At 39.8% G+C, this 26,717-nt stretch overlaps 1 protein-coding gene across 3 annotated transcripts in view; it reads left to right on the forward strand.

Annotated features, from left to right (window-relative positions):
* Positions 1 to 442: 442 nt before the first annotated feature.
* Positions 443 to 26,717, forward strand: part of c4h1orf112 (chromosome 4 C1orf112 homolog) — a 35,048-nt gene continuing 8,773 nt past the window's right edge. Inside the window, exons 1-18 of one of the 3 annotated variants that reach the window (XM_037537855.1) lie at positions 443 to 582; positions 2,333 to 2,444; positions 2,614 to 2,653; positions 2,784 to 2,872; positions 2,976 to 3,080; positions 4,711 to 4,851; positions 6,486 to 6,648; positions 8,493 to 8,577; positions 9,277 to 9,415; positions 9,856 to 9,945; positions 10,051 to 10,115; positions 10,806 to 10,954; positions 12,837 to 12,966; positions 15,666 to 15,852; positions 16,998 to 17,080; positions 18,825 to 18,876; positions 22,880 to 22,969; positions 25,132 to 25,317. In XM_037537855.1, the coding sequence (XP_037393752.1) occupies positions 2,355 to 2,444; positions 2,614 to 2,653; positions 2,784 to 2,872; positions 2,976 to 3,080; positions 4,711 to 4,851; positions 6,486 to 6,648; positions 8,493 to 8,577; positions 9,277 to 9,415; positions 9,856 to 9,945; positions 10,051 to 10,115; positions 10,806 to 10,954; positions 12,837 to 12,966; positions 15,666 to 15,852; positions 16,998 to 17,080; positions 18,825 to 18,876; positions 22,880 to 22,969; positions 25,132 to 25,317 (1,884 nt within the window). In that variant the 5' untranslated portion in view covers positions 443 to 582; positions 2,333 to 2,354. Of the gene's footprint in view, positions 583 to 1,962; positions 1,983 to 2,332; positions 2,445 to 2,613; positions 2,654 to 2,783; positions 2,873 to 2,975; positions 3,081 to 4,710; positions 4,852 to 6,485; positions 6,649 to 8,492; positions 8,578 to 9,276; positions 9,416 to 9,855; positions 9,946 to 10,050; positions 10,116 to 10,805; positions 10,955 to 12,836; positions 12,967 to 15,665; positions 15,853 to 16,997; positions 17,081 to 18,824; positions 18,877 to 22,879; positions 22,970 to 25,131; positions 25,318 to 26,717 lie in introns of those variants that run through there. The other 2 variants (XM_037537853.1, XM_037537854.1) reach the window with 2 other exon arrangements.

The following is a 26,717-nucleotide window of genomic DNA, read 5'->3' on the forward strand; positions in this document are numbered from 1 at the left end:
TCCCACGCCTTACTTAGTCATGGCCACGCATTAGGATCTCGCTCCCACGCGTTAATGAGTCGCATTATTTTTATTTATACACGATGTCACCAGCGGGGCTCCGTTTATTGATGAGACTTCAGCTTCACTCGAATCCACCCCTCGCTTCGGCACTGTACAAACTTTTTGACCAATCACAGACGCGCCTGCTTCTGATGTCACTGCAGCTGCCGCGGTACTCGCGGGAATTTCTGAGCCGTACCATTTTCATCGAAATGAAATGACTAATATATAACATATCAGTACAACATACAAGCATACAGATTGGACAGCTTTAAAACTACATTTTTATATTATAGCTTACTTTATTAAATAACACTTTAAATGATCATTTTAATAGTTGTCAACACGCAATATCGTGCAGGACCCCCCCCCCATCTGCAGACAGAATGGAATGGTCCGAGCGTCTCGGTGAGGAAGCAGGAGGCAAATTCAAAACACAAGACGGCGTTCAGATTTATTGCGTTTAAAATGCCGTAAATTTCCTCTTTAGCTCGTCCAGAAAGTGCGGCTATTATGTTGCAGCTGTGATTCGTCCCGTCGGTGAGTTTAACTGATGTTTGCGAGCAAGTTACAGAGAGTTGGACTCACTTACAGGTTGACTGTACAGCCCTATTAGCGTTAGCCAGGTAGCGATTAGCTCACTCGACGGCATCTGCTGTGGACTCAAGTTATTCGCTGATGTTTAGCGCCTGTTGACGTTTTAAGTTGGAAAAGTGTTCAGTCTGTTTTGTTCTGCTGTAGCCTTCCTGACTCCTTAGCCATGGTCCTGCCAGACAAACCCTATTAGCTGTTTATTGTGGTGTTAATGTTTCCAGGAGGGAAAAAGAGGAGCACTCTGGCCAAAACATTACGATTTTCTCGTTTTTAGTCTAGGATAAACACCTTCTGATGACCAGTAATACTCCAGGCTGTTTAAAATGTTTCCTTGCCCTGCAATGCAACGATATGAAGTAATCACACAACAATACAAATAATATTTATTGTTAGTTTTAGACCATAATCCCCCCTTTTAAAGGTTAGCCACACCACATATCCACTATCAACAATAATAACAACAATCCTTTGTCCCTGACTGACCAAAACTCATAGAGAGGTACTTTATTGATCCCGAAGGAAATCAAACAGCCAATATCAGTCACACAAAACAGCAGTTATAATAATCATAATAAGGCTGATATAAAAAGAAGAATATATACTAAAGCCTATTCAGAGGCATATATACAACTAGAAAAATAGAAAATTTGAAATAAGATCTATCCTGAGATAAAAAAAAAATGGGCACTCCAGCCAAAACATTAGAGAATGATTTTCTTGTTTTTAGTCTAGGATGAACACCTTCTGATGAACTGTAATACTCCAGGCTGTTTAAAATGTTTCCTTGCAATGCAATGATATAAAATAATCACACAAGAATACATATAATATTTATTGTTATTTTCAGACCATAATTCCCCTTTAAAGTTAAATTTAGCCACACTACACATCCAATATCAACAATAATAATAATAATCATAATCTAATGCCCCTGACTGACCAAAACTCGTAGATAGATAGATACTTAATTGCCAGTATCACTCACACAACACAGGATAGTTATAATAATAATAATAATAATAATAACTAAAACCTATTCACAGGCATATATACAACTAGAAATATACAAAAATCTGCAATAAGATCCAACCTGAGATAAAAAGGGCAGTGCAACAATGACTGTACAAGGAGGCGCAGGTAACAGCATATAATGACAGTACTGAATACATTGGTGCTGAAATAAAGTGTCCAGATGTGCGGCAAGGTGTGCAGATAGATAAAATAAACCTATGATTTAGCCTGAGTGATTGTCCTCATCTCTCCTCTTCCTTCTCTCTTTTCTTCTGGCCCCACTGGGAAGAGTTAAACAGCCTAATGGCTCTAGGGACAAAGGATCCCCTGAGTCGGTCAGCATTTTTTCCCTTTTTCTTTTTTTTTTTTTTTTTTTGCCAGTTTAGACACATTTTAGTCTGAAATTCCTGAGTGCAGTTGTTCTGATAACACATTGAGATATTAAGCATTGCAGGAGCACGCCAATACTAATGAAAAAGCTTTGTAGGATTTTTAACATTTACTACAATGCAACAACCTAAATTCGACTTGCACACAGCTACACAGTCTGTGATTCTCGGTTTAAGCACAGCAGGTGGAGTTATGTCACTTTTTCAGTGAACTGCATGTCTAGTAAAATGAATTTAGCCACAGTTTAGTCAAACTAATACCATCTTTTGCTCTTTTGCCAAATGTACCTTTACAGCTCAACTGTAGAAGCTCTCACAATGTCTCAGGCTACACTTTTGGAGGAGGTTGTTCAGTGGAGCCCGGAGATGTGCCGACAAGAAGTCAAAGTGGTGCTGCCAAAACTAGTCATATCCTCTGGAGCCTTCGCCTTTACATATTTAATCATTTTATTTACATTTGAAGTAATATTTAGCGTGGCCTGCTTTACCCACACTGCTGTACTGATGTTCTACATTTCAGTAAAGAATGGTTTATTCTACTTAGCATGTCTGGCTTTGATCCCTTGACCCATTACACTCCATGCATCATAACACTGATAGCTGGGAGGAGCACATCAGTAAGTCCATCACATCTGTAGTACTGTGCAGTGAAGATCAAGTGGCTCTCTGTCTGTATGTGTTTGCTTTTATAATGTGATATTTGCTGTGTAATGCTATGCAATGTCCCTTTGTTGTTTGTGTTTACAGATGTTTTCCAAATTATCGTCGATATGTTCCTTCCTCATCTACCTCTGGTGGAACTGGAGGAGGAGTGTTTCTCCAAAGTTCTACCTAAAGTATGGAGCAGTCGCGTGAGGGTGTACGTTTTCTGTGTCTCGTGCATTCGGATGTCTGGTTTCATGTTTCTGAACGAATGTTGTCGTGCGTCTTTGACAATAGGTGGTGTTGATGTTCACTGGCTTTTTGGAAGAGACCTCCAAGCAAATTGGAGGCTTGTCTAGCCAGAACGCAGAGATTCAAGCATTCCTCAGGACCATTTTGCAGGTGCAGTAAGCAGTGCCTCAATCCATCTGCTGAATAACAGTTTGAGATTCATTATTTAACATTGAAGAATCCGTGTGAACGTTTTGGAAAGGGATATCACTTCTTAAATATGTGTAGGGCTGTCACAATTATTACATGATCACCTGATTGCAGTCGTTCAGGATGATCACAGGTTTTTTCCACTGTTGTTAGTTTTCACAATGTTTGTGTTGTCTGCTGGGTTGATATACAGCACTGTGTGAAAGTTTTAGGCATCTAAGCAAATTTTTAAACAATTGACCTCAGCAGTGAGTTTATCACAATATACATTAGAATAAATTAATATTCATAATTCAAATAAACATAAAAACAATAAAAAGTAACAAGAATTTCTTGGGTCCATATTTTTCCTTGACATCACAGCCGCCACAGAGACTTGTTAATATCATCAATTACATCATGAGCACAATTTACTGAAGCACTGATTGATCAAACCAGGAGCTGCTTTTTAACTACATATAATACTGGACTTAACTAACTACATATAATACTGGACTTAACTAACTACATATAATACTGGACTTAACTAACTACATATAATACTGAACTTAACTAACTACATATAATACTGGACTTAACTAACTACATATAATACTGGACTTAACTAACTACATATAATACTGAACTTAACTAACTACATATAATACTGGACTTAACTAACTACATATAATACTGGGATTTACTAACTACATATAATACTGGACTTAACTAACTACATATAATACTGGACTTAACTAACTACATATAATACTGAACTTAACTAACTACATATAATACTGGACTTAACTAACTACATATAATACTGGGATTTACTAACTACATATAATACTGGACTTAACTAACTACATATAATACTGGACTTAACTAACTACATATAATACTGGACTTAACTAACTACATATAATACTGGACTTAACTAACTACATATAATACTGGACTTAACTAACTACATATAATACTGGACTTAACTAACTACATATAATACTGGACTTAACTAACTACATATAATACTGGACTTAACTAACTACATATAATACTGGACTTAACTAACTACATATAATACTGAACTTAACTAACTACATATAATACTGGACTTAACTAACTACATATAATACTGAACTTAACTAACTACATATAATACTGGACTTAACTAACTACATATAATACTGGACTTAACTAACTACATATAATACTGGACTTAACTAACTACATATAATACTGGACTTAACTAACTACATATAATACTGAACTTAACTAACTACATATAATACTGGACTTAACTAACTACATATAATACTGAACTTAACTAACTACATATAATACTGGACTTAACTAACTACATATAATACTGGACTTAACTAACTACATATAATACTGGACTTAACTAACTACATATAATACTGAACTTAACTAACTACATATAATACTGGACTTAACTAACTACATATAATACTGGACTTAACTAACTACATATAATACTGGGCTTCCTCAGGGAGAGGAATCTCTCTCTGCAGCTCATCATTCAGAACTCTCTGTTGTGTTAATGAAGGCATGTAGCATTTTGGGTTGTTAATAAATTCTGTGTATCCAGATGATGGTGCAGACCCTTGAGACCCTGTCCGGATGTGTACGTCATGTCTGCTCATTTGAGGAGGCTGCCTCTCTGGATTCTATACGCTCTTTGCCTACCTGTGTTCTCCAGGTCCTAAAGGACACCTTCCAGCATTGCAAGGTACAGATTCTGATGCTCTGAACCTGCACACTCTGTACTTCTGTAGATGTCAGCACTATTTCTCATTAAATAATTTTTTTATTTCAGCATTTAGCTAAGATGTGCTTAATGAAAGATTTTTAAGGCAGACAAATTATTGTTAAGTTGTCTAGAAATAAAGGTATGGTTCGGTTATATTGATAGTACTTTCATTAATCTTATTGATTCATGAGATGATGCATTTTAGTGTCCCTTATATACAGTTATATACAAATTCTTTTTTAAATGAAAATGCACCCGCATACACAATCATTATCCTTCTGGGTTGCCTATCTCAGCTGCTGTTGGGTGGAAGGCAGGATACTCCCTGGACAGGTTGCCAGTCCATCGCAGGGCGGACAGATATATACATGCACACTCACAGTCACATGCACATTCACGCCTAGGGGCAGTTTAGCATGTCTAATTGGCCTGACTGCATGTCTTCGGACTATGGGAAGAATCCCATGTAGACACGGGGAGAATGTGTAAACTCCACACAAAGGGCCCTGGTTGCCCGGCCGGGAATCAAACCTGGGCCCTGTTTTGCTATGAGGCGACAGTGTTACCCACTGCGTCACTGTACTGCCCTAAATAAAAATAAGGCTACGTTCACATTACCAGGTTGAAGTGTCAGACATCTGATTTTTTTGCACTAAAGTGACTCGGATCTGATGTTTCCAGGGCTGTGTGGACACATCAAATTGTGTTTTCAAATCTGACCTGAGCCACTTTCATGTGTGGTCCTAGATCGGATACGTGTCCGATTCGTGGCTGTGTGACCTTAATGTGATGCTCAGATCAGAATTCATGTCCTTTTTCTCCACTGCGTGTGCGCTGTCATTCAGCGTTACCATGGCAACAGCGCCGAACAGAAGTTAAAGACTATAAACGGTGGAAAAGCGGCTCCTCTCACCTTTTTCTACTTCGTCTGGCTCTAATAATGAAGCTGAGAGCTGATCAGAGTTAATGATCTTCTCAGTGAAGCTCGTTCTGCTCGTTAGTTTGTGCTGATGATGCAGTGATTCAGTCACGTGACGTTACTGAGTAGGAGGAGCTCATGAGGGTCATTTCAGGACACCGGTTCGTCACATTAATGAATCACTTAACCCTATACGAGTGTGAACCATCATGTCAAAGAGATCGGATTTGAGAAATGAGGCTTGTAATGTGAACGTAGCTTAAATGGGAAAAATGGAACCAGCCACGTTTTAGGTTTATTGTCCATTGAACTGTACAGAGGTCTGTTCTGGAGGGGATGTGTCCTTTTTGTATTTTACTCAAAATCTATTTTTAAATGTAATTTTACTAGGGTGTCCAAACATTTGTGAACGGCTATATAACCAGCAGATCTTGGTAAACGTATCAACAGTGACTTTTTGTTTCTTAGCAGTGCCTGAGCTCAGCACCGGCTTTCTCTCTAACCTGTTGATAACTAGCAAAGATAGTTTCTCTAGATAGACAGAGCAATTCTGGTACGTCGCTCTGGATAAGAGCATCTGCTAAATGCTGTAAATGTAAAGATTTGCTGGCAACTATTTTGTGAAATTTTCCTAATAGACCTTTTTTGTTGTGCAGAAGTGTGAAAAGGCTCTGCATAATGTTACTGTGTGCAGGAGAGTGAGGTCATGTACAGTGGGCGACTGTCACTCGTGGGGGATCTGCTGCAGTGCCTTTTTAAAGAAGCCTACTCTCTACAGAAAGGCTTGATGGAGCTGCTGGAAAAGATCAACCTGGAGAATAGTGCCTCCAGAGAAGAAATATCTGATCTAGTGACAGGTGTGTGTCTGACAGAAGTGACCGAGAGTGTCATATTTGTGTCTGTGGGGTTTATTTTTTTCCTTTTTAGAGAATTAAAAATCCTAATATCTTTAAATCACATCATCGCATGAACTGTCAGTGGTTTTTTTTTTTTTTTTTTACAGTTATAAACAGGTTAGTCACCCTAAAGCAGAGGGACTTTTTTAAAGATTATAAGATTGTATGTCACAGTGACCTCATTTCATCCAATCCAACCAAAAACAAATGTTCGTGAAATGTTTATATTTACTTTGCTTTGTACAGCTAAAACATCCTGGAGTCAAACTGACCCCAGAGAACACCAGTGGGTACAAAGTGTTTTCACTATATTCAAAACATATCAGTCATTATATACAAAGCAGGAGAAAACTTATAATAATAAGTAATAATCTAACTAATAGCTCAATCAGAATAGAATACGTCCATGCAAACACGTCAATCGGAATAGTCTAGTCTGATTGAGGCCATTCGGAATACAATTTCTATCCGATTGATTGAGGTGGGTAATCCTGTAAATAATCCGTTAAATACAAGAATAATATCAGTGTAGATGCCTGTATCGGATTACATTCCCTATCGGAAAGTTCTGCATGTGCATCGCATCACTGAAAGTTTATACTGTTCAACAGAGCGGAGCATGTAAACGAAGATTTTCCATCAGATTGTTAGTGTGCATATAAAACCTCTTAATCTTAATTTTAAAGCAAAGTATTTGTAATGATCTATAATGAATTTACTTCCAGTATCTTTTATTAATAAATCAAATGTAAGTGATGTGGCAAGTGAACTGGAAGACTCTCATTCACTGCTTTAGTTTGGAGCACATTAGATGCTGCTGCCACTCATCTGCAATAAAATGCGCAGTTAAGGTGACATAAGATAAAATCCAGTGTTAATGACATGCAGCACGTTATAGCCGTCCTAACAGATTTCTTCAGTGATTTTTTTTTTTTTTTTTTTTTTTACTTCAGATTTGGTCATGTTGTAGAGAGTCAGGGGTCACTGTGTCAGTTAAATATCTTGTGAGATGGGATGTGTGCAGCATAGTGCGAAAGCCCTGTTTCTCAACAAACTGGCATGCAGACTGCAGGTCACTTAGCAACACAGTCTCTCCTAGCTAGTAACTTGGCGAATGAAAAGGCAAAGTGAGGGAATTGGCTAAGACCAACATTTGGAGGCGAATGGACTTATTCGCATTCATAAGCGGCACAGTTGGTTTCCTGGAACGTTAAATCTGCAACGAGAGATGAAGTCATTTCTCTTTCGAATTTTCCTGTTCTGCATTAAATGGTGCCACATTTACATTCAGCGCCTCAGAATTTAAAAATTCGAGCAAGAATTTGGAGAATAAGAAGTGACTTCAGCCTTGTAAAAAAGCCGAATATTGAGACACATTTTACAATAAGCTGCTCCACTTCTGAGGAAAAGTTTTCTGGCGTAGATGTGAGGAAAGCTGCTATAACTAAACCTTAAAGCAGAGCTAAGTGAGTCCACATTTACATTTATATCTTTCAGCCTATACCAGGACATCAGCACACTGGGCACTTAATGCTGTGGCTCCCAAGGTGGTCTGATTTTTGTTGAAAGGACAAAATGTCTCTTCTAAACATTTGGGTTGTGACTCATGACCTTTTTTTCCCACACCCCTAGTAAAGATAATAGGAGGATAAAAAGAGTGATTCAGAGCATTTTGCTCATACTGTAGAGGCCTGAGAAGTGTTGTTTATTAATATATGCACTAATAGTGATAATGTAGTCAAATAAGGACTTTACTGGAAATGGAGTTGCTCATTTCTCACTGGATGACTGTTTTTTACATGCAGTGATTCACAGTCTGCTGGACATATGCTCAGTCATATCCACCCTGGACATTGCCCTGTATGCCAACACATGGAAATTCATCATCAAGTGAGTAAAGTTTTCCTCAAACACTTTTACTTGTTTTCGGTTTGGAACGGAACTTGGACAGCATTGAGGTGTCTTGTACCTCTGATTCCTCAACATACACTCTTGCCACTGGGGTGGTTCCCTAAAGGGTCCATCTCAGTACATTTAGTCAGGGAACATAACTGAACCATAATCCACTGAAATTATATGTTCTAAGCTGTACTGACTCCACACACCCCGCCTCGCCTCCAGGCTTTTATTCTACTGTTCTGTTTTAAAACATTCAGTTATGAAAAGGCACAAATACCAACTTTTCACCTGGAAAATCTGATTTAAAGTTCACAGGTGGACCTTAAAACCACTGTTGGAGCTTTGAGGGAACATTTTTCACTGTTTGTATGAATGAAATTGGTGAATGAAAAATGTACCTGCACAGAATCTTTATTTCTGGCAGTGTATCATGCATAATCACTGATTCATAGACAGCATGGTCTTTTAATTGTAATTAATCAGTTTTGTGGTTTATCAAGTTGTTTACACCCATAAAAATAAAATTTTTTTACAAATTATTAAACTAATTGGTAACACAAAAATAAAAGTAAAATTTATAGTTATAAAATTAATGGAGATAATAATCAGTACAAAAACAAGCACTGAATGAAAAGGTGTATTCTGAAGCTGTAGCTTAATTCTTGAGTTCTTTATCCACTTTGCTTGCAGGCAGAGCGTGAAGCATCAGTCTGTGGTGGAGGAGCACTTGCGGCACACTGACATTGCTTCCTCTTTGTGTGAGGGTCTGCTGGCGTCCGTATGCAGCTCTCTGGAGCTAGCGGAGCAGGTGCAGCAGACAGGTCTGCAGGTACAAAATGCTTGGCATGTCCACTAGTATTAATCCACATTGCTAAACCACAACAACAGCCTTCTTAAAAGAATAGTTTGTTTAATTCCTGCTACTTGTGTCAGCTAGTTGTAGTCTGGCAGCAAGTTTACTTTTGGTTTTGCCACATGTGAATATTAAAGCCTGTAATTGACATAAAAGGTGCATTAGTCACTGATTTATGACCTACGCTGTATTTCATAACAGTTTACGTACAGTACATGCTAATGTTTACTGTATAGGTGAACAAGGATGTTTGTTTCATATCTGTTATGGTGTTTTCAGTGAAACCCTTTGATGTATTTTATTGTATAAACTTGATAAACATGTGAGAATCTTTGCATCTCTAATATAAGGCATCGGTTGCATTCCGGCCTTTTTATAGTAACCCAGATGTTTTCCCTTTTTTGGCTGCTCAAAAGGAGGTAGTGCAGTGTGCTGAATACAAGCTTTTCCAGAAGACCACGAAGATGTCCAGGTTTTTCGCGAACACACTGGTTCACTATATAAAGGTACCTGCAGAGAAAGAAGTGTTATGTCAGATTTATTGTAAAAAAGCGTTATTACTTTAGTGGTAACGTCTTTTCTTTGTTCCTTGTTCTTTTGTTCTCATACAGGAATTCAAGCCATTCCTTTCAAAGTCCTGTACCCATTTTTACCAGCTTTGCCTTCAGGTCCTCAGGTAATCCCAGAGTCTATGGCTGCGTTCACATTACCAGGCTGAAGTGGCACAAGTCTGATCTTTACAAATCTGACCTGAGCCACTTTCATGTGTGATCCTATATCGGACGCGTATCCGATTCGTGGCCCTGTGACCTTAATGTGACGCTCAGATCGGAATTCATGTGCTTTTCTCCCTCTGTGCCTGCGCCATCATTCAGCGTTACCATGGCAACAGCGCAAAACAGACATCAAAGCCTGTAAACGGTGGAAAAGCAGCTCATCTCACTTTTTTCTACTTCGTCTGGCTCTAATAATGAAGCTGAGAGCTGATCAGAGTTAATGATCTTCTCAGCAAAGCTCGTTCTGCTCGTTAGTTTGTGCTGATGACTCAGTGATTCAGTCACGTGACGTTACTGAGTAGGTGGAGCTCATGAGTGTCATTTCAGGACGCCAGTTTGTTCACATTAATGACAGGTTTGAATCAGCTACCTAAACGAGTGTGAACCATCATGTCAGAGAGATCAGATTCGAGCAAAAAATCAGATTTGAGCAACAAGGCTTGTAATGTGAACAAAGCCTATTTACACATGGGTGGATGTTTCTATACAGCAGCACTTGCTTTTCTCTGTATTGCGTTTAATCCTTTTGTTGATAATTGTGCTCTCATTTCAGCATCGAATTAATCTTATTTTTCTCTCTCTGTCCTTAGTAAATTTCCCCCGAGCCTCACTGCCCCGTCTGTGCCCCCAGGCCTGGGTGAGGAGCTGAGGGCAGCTGTGCTGGTTCCCATGGATGCTGTGCTGACCCAGCTCTTAACACTGAGATCTTTTGCTGAGTGCGTTTTGACCCCGACTCGGAGTAAGTCTTCCTCAGTACATGGTGTCCACTGAGACCCCACATTCACCTCTCTGCACTCACCTCAGTTGATTGACAGCGGACTTTTGTTGTACAGTTGACTTATTTTGTTTCATTCTTGGATCAGGAAATGTAGAGAGTCCCAACACAATGATGTGCTGATGGCTGTTCTCTGAGACAGGATTTAGGAATGGCAAATTAATGTGATGCTGCCCCCCCTGAGTCAAGGGCCCAGTTATATAACTCTGTGTATGTATATGTGTGTGCGCCTGTTTCAGCCACATATGAGGACCAAATGTCCTCATGATGATAAGAATAAATTACAGTTTTGGAGACGTAAGGAGATTTTTCTTGCACTTCTTACTGCAAATGCAGCTTTTTTGGGGAAAAACAAGAGTCAAAAGAACTTTTAGGTTAGTGAGGTTATGGTGAAGGTGTAGGTGTTTGCATAACATACCAACAATACAGAAGACAGTGAAAGTCATGACAAATACAAGCGTATGATTGTTTGCGGATGCAATAGACTGATTAAGAAGACCAATGACCAGCCGTGACACAGGCTAAATATACATCCTGTTCACTCTCAGGACACCATTTGTCTACTTGTGCCATGGCTGCTAATTGTCTTATTAATGGCCGTAGAATACAGTGTAAGGTCAGAAAGAGGGGGAAGGAAATGTCCAGGGCCTTTTAGACACTGACAGCTTTTGGTTGTTTTTGGCTTTTTGTAGGAAGGATAGAGAGTTGGCCTTGTCATGTTGTGAAGTATTAGTTACAAAGTGTAACGGGTTTATTCTTTTTAACATGTGGAGTGTCCTTTTCATGTAATTCTCTTGGAAATCTGCCTTTCTGCTAAGCTTTGCTGCAACCCAGAAGTTTGAAACCCAACATACAGGGTGATTCCAAAAGATTAATTCAGTTTCAACATGCTTTATTTCCCTTGTAAAGCATTACAGATCAATGCAGTGAACTGTAAACTGTTTAAATGAGCATATAGTTTATTATGGAATTGTACAAGGTCTCAGTCTGAACCTCCTCCAGCTGTACGGACATCAACACCACAGTCAAACTCATCCCATACTGGATTGAGCATGTCGGGTGTCGCTGCACTCACAGCTCTTTCAGTGCAATTTCAGAGATCATCCACTGCTGTGAAACCAACGACGAACGCTCTGAGCTGTTGGAGCTTCACTGCTGACAGAAATCATGCAGTCATGGGCTGGAGGTTAAGGAACCAACCTCGTGACTGGAAGGTTGCTGGTTCGATCCCCAGAGCTGGCAGCACATGACTGAAGTGTCCTTGAGCAAGACACCTAACCCCCAACTGCTCCCCAGGTGCTGCGGATTAGGCTGCCCACCGCTCTGGGCAAGTGTACTCACTGCCCCCTAGTGTGTGTGTGCTCACTAGAGTGTATGTGGTGTTTCACTTCACAGATGGGTTAAATGTGGAGGTGAAATTTCCCTGTTGTTGGGACTAATAAGGGTCAGTTAATCTTAAACTGAAGGGAGCCATCTTCCAGTGGCAGTCAGCCTCTTTCAATTTGGATTGTGATTGGTTCCTTGGGGCTTCACGGTTGTAAAACTATGGTGATTAATCTTTTTGAATCACCCTGTACTTGATCCGGCTCATAAAGCCTCTCTAGAGGGGGAAAAAGTAATTTTGAAATGCTTTAATTATTTAAAGCATCTGTGGCTGACGAAGTATCGGATCAAAACTTTGTAGGACGGTTTGTATCCAGAAGGTGGGTTGGCAACTACTGTGTAAGAATTTGTTTAGTTAAACTGAAGCAACTTTACATTTTGTCCTTTTTTAGAATCTGATTGTGTGATCGCCCCGCTGTCCTCGATCATGTGCCTAAAATCTATCATTTTGGTTGGTGTTTAGATTGCCGTCCGGAGCTCACTCTACCTCAGTGTCTGCTGCTGGTGGACGTTCTGGGAAAGCTCTTCTCTCAGCCAGAGGACACACTGTGCCTGTGGTGTGACGGCAGTCAGTTTTCAGAGGAAACACCAAGGTGTGCCACCTAAAACCTGCCTGAGATGTTTGGTTAAAAAGTCTTTGCTGTTAGTTGCAGAGTCAGATGCTGTCACTGTGACTATAGTTTGAACAGTTACAATACATGCAACAATTCATTACCAGGAGTTGAACATTCCTACAGCTTAAGCCTAAGGTGGTGTCTGGAAGGGCTGTACAATATAGTTTATTAATAATTACTAATAATTATCACAATACTGGCCTTCGCAATACTGGTATTGTATGCATTGTTACAGTGGGGAAGAAAAGTATTTAGTCAGCCACTGATTGTGCAAGTTCTCCTAGTTAGAAAGAAGAGAGAGGTCTGTAATTTTCATCAGGTACTCTTCAACTATGAGAGACAATATGAGAAAAAAAAATCCAGGAAATCACATTGTAGGATTTTTACAGAATTTATTTGTAAATTATGGTGGAAAATAATTATTTGGTCACCCACAAACAAGCAAGATTTCTGGCTCTCACAGACCTGTAACTTCTTCTTTAAGAAGCTCTTCTGTCCTCCACTCATTACCTGTATTAATGGCACCTGTTTGACCTCGTTATCTGTATAAAAGACACCTGTCCACAGCCTCAAACAGTCAGACTCCAAACTCAACCATGGCCAAGACCAAAGAGCTGTCGAAGGACACCAGGAAGGAAATTGTAGACCTGCACCAGGCTGGGAAGAGTGAATCTTCAATAGGCAAGCAGGTTGGTGTGAATAAATCAACTGTGGGAGCAATTGTAAGAAAATGGAAGACATATAAGACCATTGATAATCTCCCTCGATCTGGGGCCCCACGCAAGATCTCATCCCTTGGGGTCAAAATGATCATGAGAACGGTGAACAAAAATCCCAGAACTACATGGAGGGACCTGATGAATGACCTGCAGAGAGCTGGGACCAAAGTAACAAAGGCTACCATCAATAACACACTACGCTGAGAGGGACTCAAATCCTGCAGTGCAAGGCGTGTCCCCCTGCTTAAGCCAGTACATGTCCAGGCCATCTGAAGTTTGCCAGAGAGCATATGTATGATCCAGAAGAGGATTGGGAGAATATCATGTGGTCAGATGAAACCAAAATATCGAACTTTTTGGTAAAAACTCAACTTGTCGTGTTTGGAGGAAGAAGAATGCTGAGTTGCATCCAAGAACACCAAACCTACTGTGAAGCATGGGGGTGGAAACCTCATGCTTTGGGGCTGTTTTTCTGCAAAGGGGACAGGACGACTGATCCGTGTTAAGGGAAGAATGAACGGGGCCATTTATCATGAGATTTTAGCCCAAAACCTCCTTCCATCAGTGAGAGCATTGAAGATGGAACGTGGCTGGTCTTCCAGCATGACAATGATCCCAAACACACCGCTCGGGCAACGAAGGAGTGGCTCCGTAAAAAGCATTTCAAGGTCCTGGAGTGGCCTAGCCAGTCTCCAGACCTCAACCACATAGAAAATTTGTGGAGGGAGTTGAAAGTCCGTGTTGCCCAGCGACAGCCCCAAAACATCACTGCTCTAGAGGAGATGTGCAGGAGGAATGGGCCAAAATACCAGCTACAGTGTGTGCAAACCTGGTGAAGACTTAAAGGAAACGTTTGACCTCTGTCATTACCAACAAAGGTTATGTTACAAAGTATTGAGTTGAACTTTTGTTATTGACCAAATACTTATTTTCCACCATAATTTACGGTGCGGTGCTGGAGCCTATCCCAGCGGTCATCGGGTGGAAGGCAGGATACACCCTGAACAGGTCGCCAGTCCATCACAGGGCAGACAGATAGACACACACAATCACTCGGGGCAATGTCACATGTCCAATTGGCCTGACTGTCTTTGGACTGTGGGAGGAAACAGACACAGGGAGAACATGCAGACTCCACACAGAGAGGACCCCGGTCACCTGGCCAGGGAATCGAACAAAAAAATTTGACTAATACTGGCTGGGCAGAATATACACTGATCAGGCATAACATTATGACCCCCTTCTTGTTTCTACACTCATTGTCCATTTTATCCGCTCCACTTACTCTATAGGTCACTTTTTAGTTCTACAGTTACAGATTGTAGTCCATCTGTTTCTCTGATACTTTATCCCCCTTTTACACTGTTCTTCAGTGGTCAGGACCCCCATGGACCCTCACAGAGCAAGTACTATTTGGGTAGTGGGTCATTCTCAGCACTGCAGTAACACTGATGTAGTGGTGGTGTGTTAGTGTGTGTTGTGCTGGTACAAGTGGATCAGACACAGCAGCACTGTTGGAGGTTTTTAAGCACCTCAGTGTAACTGCTGGACTGAGAATAGTCCACCAACTAAAAATATCCAGCCACCAGTTGGTCATCCTCTAGTCTGCACACAGGACACTAGTGAATAGTGGGCTAGTGGACACTACACACTAGTGAATACATACACACTAGGGGGCAGTGAGTACACTTGCCCGGAGCAGTGGGCAGCCCTATCCACAGTGCGCGGGGAGCAGTTGGGGGCTTAGGTGTTTTGCTCAAGGCCTTTTCAGTAATTTCTGTCAGCTCAGGGAATCAAACCGGCGACCTTCTGGTCACATGGCCGGTTCCCTGACCATGATGATTTGTAATATATGACATTTTATTGAGTGTAGGTGAAAAATGAGGACAGTGTCTTTCTCTCTCGCACTTTTCTCATGTTCTTTCCTCATTTTTCTCCTTCTTCCATCTCTTTCTCCAGGCTGTCTATCTTTGAAGCAGTGTTTCTGAGTTTTCGCCATTGCCCGCTGGAGCGGGCCATGCCAGTGCGGTTGCCGGGGGTGATGCTACAAGGCCAGGCTCAGGTTAAGGTCAGCCTGCACCAACATGTTTGCGTGCACCTGTGTGGCTGTGTGGCAGCACTGCCTGCTCAACACTTCCCCCCACTGGTCAGTACCCTGCACTGCATAATTATAGTGCTTTATGAGTGAGACCTGTACAAGGTGTTTGAAATAATGGCACTTCAAGCACAAATTTTCCAGACCACGGTCCACATTTTTATTTTATTTTAGCTTCCAACACTGCAGCATTTTCTCACACTCTTTTTGCAGCAAGTAGGTTTGATGCTTTCAGACAACAATAAATAAAACAAAATTGCAGATGATTGGCATGTTATACATTTATTAAAAAACATGATTGTAATTCATTCATGGTGTAAAGTACAGTGAAAGAATTATTTGTATGACTTAGTTTGAATTGCAAAGACTTGAAAATACAAGTTAAAAAATTACATATGTTTATATATTTACATATATATAATATTAAGAGGTTATGTTTGAACCTAAAACAAAAAGCTGAAACTGCGTTGCAGGAAATAAAAAGCATGTGAGCCAAATGTGATTACTTTGTGCTGAAAATATGTTAATTGTGAATTTCATTTACTCAGAAGTTCTTCATTGACAAGCTGATAAATTGGCCACCTTCACTGGCGCAAATTGTCAGTAGACTGATGATAATTTGTGCCTCTCTTAGTAAATATGTTAACTAAATTACAGGCACTATCTATCCCTTTATTCATTAATCCATCTTTTATGACTCACAAATAAGCTGAAATCTGGTGGCCTCAATGCTTTTTTTGTTAAAGTACTGAAGGAGTCTGTGTTTTCAATGGAAAAAATGCGTTGTACACAAATTCCGTCCTATATAACCATAATAAGCCATCCATGAGAACCATTTAGAAACCAGGTTTTTGAGTTTATGTAGTTTGTAACGCACTCCTTTCAACTCAACAAGGAGATGATAACGGTGTGATGGAGCAGAGAGATGTGTCTGCTCCAGGATCAGGGCTGGGAAGCTGCACAAAACTGTACATGGTTGCTGGTCTTGAGGAGCATGATATGGCATCTGCTCTATGTAGAGAAATAGAACATGTTTGTGTAGACTTAGTGTGGCTGTCGATCTCATTTGACAGCTAAAATTGAGCATGTAAATGAAAAGCAGGGCCACAGTTATTTCACAGATTATCTGCTAAATGTCCCTCTCTCTCTTTTTCTCTCAAACTCCCTTTCCTACTCCCACAACCCTTCATCGGAAGGAACGCGCCCTGTTAGGCGCTGTGCTTCAGTCGGACACGCAGACGGCTCTCTTGGCCACAGACGTCTGGTGCTTCCTGGCACGGTAAGTGTGCGTGCAGATTTTCCATAGTGCTCACTGAGAGCGAACAGGAACATTCAGAGGGGTGTCCACATTTTTCATGAGAAAAATAACTTGTTTCCTGTATATAAAGAAGAGCTCTGTGGCTAAAACCTAAAGGCACAAAAATGCTTTTTGTGATATGGTTCAACGTTGCTTTGCGTTCGGCTGATAACCTTTTGAATTGTGCCTGATATACCTGATGATATAGTCCAAGAAACACTGTGTTGTTCCCGCACAGAAGCTTTGACCAAAATGTTTACGACGTTAACAAATATAAAGTGATGCAAAATTACATATGATGCAAATACATTGTGCTGAGTCATGCCACTAGTGGTTTAAGTTAAGGTTTACTGTGGTTTGTTTAAGCAATAGAACCCGAGAGGGAGTGTTATCATGAAATAACATCACGGCTGTGATTAGGTGTTCGTAGATCATCACAGCCGTGATGTTACTGGTGATAACACACTCTTCTTGTGTCCTACTGCTTTAATACAGCAGTTAAATAAGTACAGTAAGAAATGAATAAACTGGGCCGTGAACGCAGCGTTTAATATGTTTTAATGTTCAGTTCCTTCCTCCAAATTATAGTTCCTTAACGAGCAGTAACAAACTCCGGCCACTCGCTGCTCAGCCGCCAGTTCATTCTCCAGCTCCTTACACTAAATTCCCAAACTGTCGTCACCACTGAGCAGCTTTGCTGTTTTTTATTGGGTCAGTTTTATGGCTCAGTCTGATTTGGTCAGACTCTGAAGATCAGACGACACGACTTTGGTTCATTTCTGGCTGATTCCAGGTTGTTTAGCTGTTCTTCTGTCACAGCTGCCGACTGAAAAGCTGCTCAGTGGTGACGACAGTTTGGGAATTTAGTGTCGTCTCATCTTCAGAGTCTGACCAAATCAGCTGTCGGTCAAATGTGATCTTAAAAGTGTCTGTTTTCTGTTTGTGGTCAAAGTAAGAAGTAAAAACATTCAGATGTTTTGAGCGTCTCCTACAGCTGTCAAAGTCGTTCCTTAGCAACGGCGTCTCATCGAAGTGATAGTGTTTGTGAAAAACCTGTTATTGTGAAATTTAAAATTTATATATATTTTTAAGAGGGACTACACCTCTGAATTTACTCTTGGGACTTTTCCTTTTAATTTAGAGACTAACTTCCAAAGCCATCAACAGATTAATGAAGATTATAAAACAGATATTTCTGATCCTAAAATCTGATTTGACTGAGCTGCGTTCAAAGCCGTTGTATAGTTTACAATATACCACTTCTATGACGGCCTCACAGCAACTCAACTCTGTATCGCTGCACCACGGCACGAGAAACCCTTGCTCTGTTAACAGTGCTGTGTTATCATATGTTCATTGTTATACAACTGCAGTATACAGTAATGGATTCTCCTCATTCAGTGGGCCATGCTTGCTTGGCAACAATACTGCATCCTAAAGGAACTACATTTCTTGGCGGAATACTTGTTTATGTCTTTTTTTTTTATTAATAATACCTTTTGAAAAGTTGTGTATTTTAGCATATTTTATGTTGGCCAGCGTTTCACCGTTTTGCATCGTGCCTTTCCCATGAAAAAATCGTAGTAACCCACAACATGTTGTGGATTATTGTTTTAATAAATAGACCAGTCGGATAAATTCAGTCCACTCATATGTTTGTGTGGCAGTTCAGTTGAATGAATGCATGTTTCTCTATTTCTCTCTCTTTCTTTGTGTCCCTTTGCAGGTACGGCACAGCTGAGTTGTGTTTGCACCACGTTATCATCATAGCTCACCTGGTAAGTGTTTCCAGCTGGAATTTGATCTTTGTGTCAGTTCTCCAGTGTGTTTCTGGATATCTGTCCTGGGAGGGACAAATAACACTGTTTATTAGTTTGTTTTTCTTAAAGGAAACAAATATTAGCTTACGTTACATCAAACAAATTATGAAACCCTAGGATGGAAAAATAGGATTTGTCAGGATACATTATGAAATGCCTTGTTGTGCAGCTACTAAACATTCGGTAACTAAGCGTTGTTTGCTAAAGTAGCCTAAAGGTAGTAGTTTAATGTAGCTGGGAAAAGAAATATATAATTAGGCTGTACTGGAGATGTTTCATTTCCCACAAGTTTTCTGTGGAATCAGATAAAAGAATGTCATTGTGTTTACATGCACTTAATAATGCAATAAATGCAGAATATCAGATGCACGTATCTTGCGCATGCACAGACTGAGAAATCCATTAGAAAGTTTACATGAACTGAGAAATCCATTAGAAAGTTTACATGCACTGAGAAATCCATTAGAAAGTTTACATGCACTGAGAAATCCATTAGAAAGTTTACATGCACTGAGAAATCCATTAGAAAGTTTACATGCACTGAGAAATCTAATAGAAAGTTTACATGCACTGAGAAATCCATTAGAAAGTTTACATGCACTGAGAAATCCATTAGAAAGTTTACATGCACTGAGAAATCCATTAGAAAGTTTACATGCACTGAGAAATCCATTAGAAAGTTTACATGCACTGAGAAATCCATTAGAAAGTTTACATGCACTGAGAAATCTAATAGAAAGTTTACATGCACTGAGAAATCCATTAGAAAGTTTACATGCACTGAGAAATCCATTAGAAAGTTTACATGCACTGAGAAATCCATTAGAAAGTTTACATGCACTGAGAAATCTAATAGAAAGTTTACATGCACTGAGAAATCCATTAGAAAGTTTACATGCACTGAGAAATCCATTAGAAAGTTTACATGCACTGAGAAATCCATTAGAAAGTTTACATGCACTGAGAAATCCATTAGAAAGTTTACATGCACTGAGAAATCCATTAGAAAGTTTACATGCACTGAGAAATCCATTAGAAAGTTTACATGCACTGAGAAATCCATTAGAAAGTTTACATGCACTGAGAAATCCATTAGAAAGTTTACATGCACTGAGAAATCCATTAGAAAGTTTACATGCACTGAGAAATCTGATTACTGAGCTAAAATCCTTTTATCGGGTTCCTTAATCAGATTTCTAGATCAGAAGTGTGGTGTTTACATGACGATTTAAAAAAAACAACAAAAAAAAACATAACTGCAGAAGTCTGATTATGCTCTGATTATTGAGTGCATGTATACAGACTCACTGACAGGTCTATAAACATTTGCAGTGTAAGATCATAAAAGTATGTACAGCAAAACAGTGTTCAACAAAAACTCCCAGCAAATTCTCATAGATCACTACAAACATTCAGAATGCAAAATAAATGTGAACAGTCAGTGTGAAGGAAAAGCAAAATCGTCTGGTAAAGATAAGAAATGTGCCTGTCCGAGGAAGATGAGGTGAGACTGCGCAGACTAGTGGTCTTAGTAATAAATGTACTTTTCACTTTGGTCCTGAACTTCCTTGAATTGTGTCTCTCACTCTGTGGGACACGGCTTTTATAAGGAAATGGTGGTTGTAATACTCAGTTTAGTTTCCGTTCAATTGCAGATTTTTATTACATAAAACTGGGAAGCTGCTTGTGCTGGCAGCCTGTTTGAAGAGTAATTTCACTGTTCCTACAGAAGCGTTTCCCAAATTCATGGATGATCATGAGATTTCACTTGTATGGATCTGCAGAGGAACGAGAGCCGCTGCTCCTGCCCTCACTGACGAATAAGCATGGTGTAATCTTGGTCTAAATCTATTTTGTCTGAAGACAACTGTAGTAACAAAATTGTGTATCTGTATCAACAATCGAACACCTTTTGTGTTGAATCAGAATCAAAATCTTTTTGATTTGAAAAATAGGTCCGTTCAGATACAGAATCTGTGCTGTTGAAATGCTTGAATACAGCAAAAAGGCATATCCAATTTGGGTGATGTGCTCTTTTTTTTGGTCTGAGCCGACCTCTAGTGTGAGACCCTAGAGCAGAGGTGTCAAACTCAACCACTAAAAGGACCATATTAAAAACCCTTTATAAATCTGTGGGCCAGAGAACATCTGTGTTTTTATTTGATTATTAATCACTCTGCTGGAGTAGTAGTTGCAGGGAGCGCTATTAAAAAAAGCAATAACAACAAAGACAAGTAGAGCTCACTCAGGTGTTCTAGTTTGAAGTAAAAACGGCTTCATGTCAGATTCATTGGTTTGTCAGCTGACGATGAGCAGCGGAAAACAGGTTTGTGCAAATTAATAAACAAAATGTTTCATACAGAGTAAAAGAACCTCTGTGTTTGCAGTTGAGCACTGCTGATTAACGTTACACCAAACGCAGTTTGTGCTTTAAAGTTGCTGCTTCAGCCGCTTTCAGAGGAACGGTTTTCTTTCACTCCCTCAAAATTGATCAGTGACTGTGGCCGCTCAGCGGAGGGTAGATGTTCGTCCACTAGTGACGGTGGTTCTGCCTTAAATGTCAATGCTGCACTATTTAAGGTCGAACAAGAAAATGCCAAATGAGAAGCTGACTTCAGCCTCGTGACTTTTCAGTGTTTGACAGTTTCTCTTTGCAGATTAAACGTATCAGGAAAGTGTGTGCAGAGTGCTTATGAATGCAAATAAAACATCCACGGGCACTACGGAGACTGATGGCCTGGCACGCCCCCTGCTGGGATGTGCACATGTTTAGCTTTTTGCCACTTTAATTACTTTATTGTTAGAGAGCTGTTTCAACATCTCCAACTAATATGGCTTATCTAGCGTTTTGGTTCTAGTTATTTTCATCTTTGCATTAATTTATCACTCTTTAGGCTTAGCTGACGTTACTGTACTCTGATAGCTGTGAAAGAGCTTTTTTTTTTTTTTAACGAATAATTAGAACTTTATATCCTTTATTTAGTTTCAATCTTGGCAACTATGACAAAGTGATACATCTTTCTGTGGTGAGCTGAAGTGATACGAATGCCTGTATATCAGAGATTAATAACTGTCCGTAAGACAGTAGCGAAACCCGTTTTACCCAGCGCTTATGCACTTCCGTTTCTTGTGAAATGGGCCTATAGAAAATGAAAATCATTTTGGGTCCCATTTTATACTAAGTGTCTCTGTGTAGTTACACATCAATAGCCTATTTAACAACACTGTAACTACTGACGATTTAACCAGCGTTACAGATGGATTACAGCAGTACAGCCTGTGTACTTACACATGTATATTTTGCCTCTTGTAATTACACAAGCATCTTTTTGATACACAAGTTTTTTTTTGTTTTTTTTTACATTTGGTTTACATAATTACTGTGGAACAGCTGCTGTAACAAAGTGACTAATCACATCACATTAATTGCCATTCTATAATTATCACTAATTGCACTGTACCTATATAACAACTGAAGTTGCTACACATGTGTAATTACATAAGATGTACTGCTGTAATCCGTCAATAACAGTGACTAAAACATTAGTAGTTCCACTGTTGTTGCATAAGTTGTTCACATATAACTACACAGTTATTAGGGACACTTAATATAAAGTGGGACCTAATTTTGCAGGCCAGATAGGATTATGTTGCGGGCATATGAGCACTTTATGAACAGATTATGTTTTAGTACATTGAGTATTATGATATACCTGTGTGTCACATAATACAATACAGTTGCTAACCACTTTCAAAATTGGCATTAAGCCCTGAAAATCACAACACTTAGTAGCCTGTTAACAGTATGTTTGACTGAACAGCCACCTTTTAATGAAGTATTATATTATATTAAAGTATTTAATAGGTTTAATGAGGCAGTGTTATTCACTGTACATGCCTAAAAGATTTCAGAGCTCTGGTGATGAATTCTAAACATTTCCTCTGCAACCTGTGTTTGTAGATAAAGTCATGTCCAAATGAGGGCTATCGGCTGACCCACCTGGGTCTTCTGCTGAGGCGCCTGCTCTTCCTTATGACTCCGAATCACCAGGTCAGTCTGTGTCTCTTTCACACACACGTACACAAGCACACGTGTCCCAAGCACATTATGCACATGTAGTCCTAAACTTAAGAAAGTCATGGAAGAATAGCTATAAGACTGTAATTAAGAATACCACTGGATTGCTTGATGTATAGAACTGAATAAGACTTGTCACACTTTTTAATATAATAATAATATTTTATATAAAATAAACACTTTTTTTTTTTTTTTTATCCTTAAACACATTAGTATTTTAAGACTAGTGGATAAGGTGATGTAATATTGCTGATTATACAACAGTTCGGGCCACGAAAGCTGATTGAGAAGCTGATTGTTTTTCACAAACACTGTATCACTCCACTGAGACGTCATTGCTAAGCAACAACTTTTGACGGCTGTAGGAGACGCTCAAGCCATTTGAATGTTTTTACTTCTTACTTTGCCACAAACAGAAAACGGACACTATTAAGATCACATTTGACTGACAGCTGATTTGTTCATACTCTGAAGATGAGACGACATTAAATTCCCAAACTGTCGTCACCACTGAGCAGCTATGACAGAAGAAACACTAAACAACCTGGAATCAGCCAGAAATGAACCCAACATCGTTCGCCAAACTAAACGGGCTGTAAGAAGCTTTACAGACTGGCTGGAACAAAACAACATTAATACTGATCTGGAAAAACTGACCAAACTGAGCTGAACTTGATATTGCAGCAGTTTTATGGTTCAGTCTGATTTGGTCAGACTCTGAAGATCAGACAACACGTTTGGCGAATGGTATTGGGTTCATTTCTGGCTGATTCCAGGTTGTTTAGCTGTTCTTCTGAGCAGCGAGTGGGTGGAGCTCGTTACTCTGATGTAGCAACAAGCTGCTCGTTAAGGAACTCATTTGGAGGAAGGAACTGAACATTTAAAACATATTAAACGCCGCGTTCACGGCCAGTTTATTCATTTCTTACTGTATTTATTTAACTGCTGTATTAAAGCAGTAGAACACTCGAGGAGTGTGTTATCACCAATAACATCACGGCTGTGATGATCTACGGCCACCAAATCACAGCCGTGATGTTATTTCGTGATAACACACCCTCTTGGGTTCTACTGCTTAATTGTGATGGTATACTTCTAGTCTCAGCAGTTCTCACAGTGCTTTGAGTTTTTGGCCAAAATATAAAGCATTACGTGCTGGTGGAGGGTGTAGTAGTAACAGTGGAGTATCAGGTATTTTGTCAGCTACCAAAGGTCCAATCTGAATGAAAAATCTTTGCTGATGACTTTATCGTATTCTTGTGAAGTTTAAATTTGTCAGTGTATGTGGTCTGGATACACCTGGTTGTGGGTTCATTGATGATTTGCCCTTTGTGGTGTTCTGGGAATTTATTTCCATAACATAGAGGTTTTGCTTTTTAAATGTGCGCTTTAAATTGTTTTGAAATGTAGCTTATATTCTGTACATTAATGGGGTGTACCCTTTGTGTATGAAAGGCTTTGTTTACACAGCAGGTAAAAGTGGCCCAATTCTGATAGTTTTCTTCATAAGTGACACAGATGTTTGTCAGTGTGAGCAGCAAAAAACACAGTGAATCTGCCATTTTCAATACTGATTTGATAAGTTTTCGTATGTGGTACTGAGATGCGATTCATATCCGGTATGCAGCAGTGCGAGTCTGAACAGCCAGATTGCAATTCATGAGACTTTTACATCAATCCAACTCCACATTCATGATAATTTCGTGCAGCTGAGACCTCATAAACATTTAGGTTGATGTTTCTGTACCAAAAAATTAGACGAGACTCATCCAAAAACTCATCCCTCTGTGTTTGAAGAGATTTTGAAAGAAACGGCTGAATGAGACTGCCGAGTCAAGGAACAATGCAAAGTTTAAAGAATCTGATGACAATAACCAAAGAAGTGACCGTGCCCTTTTTACGGCTCGAACACCTTCTGGGTGATGAGCTCAGCTGTCAGTCAGTGAAGCTTCATGATGGCTCCTGTGATGCTGGTGATTAATGTCGCATACAGATCACATTTGAAATACATTGTGAACAACGAAACAAAAAAATCGAATTTGTTGAGACAATCAGATTTGGGCCACTTTTACCTGCTGTGTGAACAAAACTCACTGTGCCTAATAACCTTGTGTGTATCTGTACGTTTCTCTAAGATGGAGTTCGTCAAGCGCTTCGCTCCCTCTGAGGAGGACAACCTTTGTGTGTGGCGTTTGATTCTGCTGAGGAGTCTTTGTTCCGAGGTGCGTCTGCATGTGGAGAGAGAGGTGATGAGCAGAGCTAGATCAGCGCTGGATGCCTGGCAGGGCTCAGGCTCCCGGCTGGGGAGCATGAACACTCTGGTGAGGACACGGCTAACTAACCCTCTGCCTTTCACTTATCCAGGTCATTTCCTGTAACTGGGAGTTTCTCCTTCTGTCGGGAATTTCTCTATTATCAAGTGTTTCAGTTAGGACTAAATTTCTGGATATAATTGTTTAAATATTGGATATTTGGCAGTTTGGAAAGCTATTGACTGTTGGACTGATTTGCCTGGGAATGTTTGGGGAAGTGACTTTGACTGCAGGAAAGATGCATGAGGGTTTCCTTTCTCTTATCGCTGGCTGAACACATGCAGTAGGAACATGTAATTTCTCAGGCTGTGTGCTTTCAAATGCTGGACTGAAAAGCAGTCCAAAAAATATTAATAATTCATTTGGGTAAACAACTATGTTGCATTATATTGAGTTATAGGTCCAGTGTGGCCGAGTCACATAGAACTGGCAGCATGTCTGTCAGCATGTGTGTATTAAAAAAAGAAAAGGCGTAGATGCACATTTAGGGCAAGGCTACAGTATTGTGCTCAGTATTCACAAACCTGACCCTGAATAAACTTGATAAAAGGAATGAAAACAGACCCACCATAACTGAAGAATAGCTGCTCCTTAAGTTTATGACCATGAGGAAGGCAGGGACATTTATTATCCTTACTAGATTATTTATAATTGCTCTTGGATAAGAATTCTATTGTAGTATGTATAAAAATCTGAAGTGCTGTTTTCCCTTCAAACCTACTGCTAGCTGATGATAATACACATGAAAAGTGGAAAAAATAGCAAAATACACCAGTCAGGCGTAACATTATGACCACCTCCTTTTTTTCTACACTCTGTCCATTTTATCAGCTCCACTTATTGTATAGCTGCACTTTGTAGTTCTACAGTTACAGACTGTAGTCCATCTGTTTCTCTGATACTTTGTGTGTTTAAAAACTCCAGCCAGCACTGCTGTGTGTGATCCACTTGTACCAGCACAACACACACTAGCACACCACCACTAGGTCAGTGTTACTGCAGTGCTGAGAATGATCCACCACCCAAATAGTACTTGCTCTGTGAGGGTCCATGGGGGTCCTGACCACTGAAGAACAGGGTAAAAGGGGCCTAACAAAGTATCAGAGAAACAGATGGACTACAGTCTGTAACTGTAGAACTACAAAGTGCTGTTATATAGTAAATGATTCACTCTTATTGAAGTGGAGAACGCAGAACGCATTCTGCTCAGGGGTCTCATCTCCTCTCAGACTGAAGGGAGTCATCTTCCACTGACCGTCAATCTCTATGACCCCCTCTTTCAGTTGTATTGTGATTGGTTCCTAGGCGCCTCATGGTTGTAAAAATGTCGCACTTTGAAATCGGATGAATCTTTTTGAATCACCCTGTATTTTCTCTTTCATTTGCTCATTCTCTTGTTTACTCATCCT

Source organism: Pygocentrus nattereri, chromosome 4 (genome assembly GCF_015220715.1).
Source record: "Pygocentrus nattereri isolate fPygNat1 chromosome 4, fPygNat1.pri, whole genome shotgun sequence".
NCBI lineage: Eukaryota > Metazoa > Chordata > Actinopteri > Characiformes > Serrasalmidae > Pygocentrus > Pygocentrus nattereri.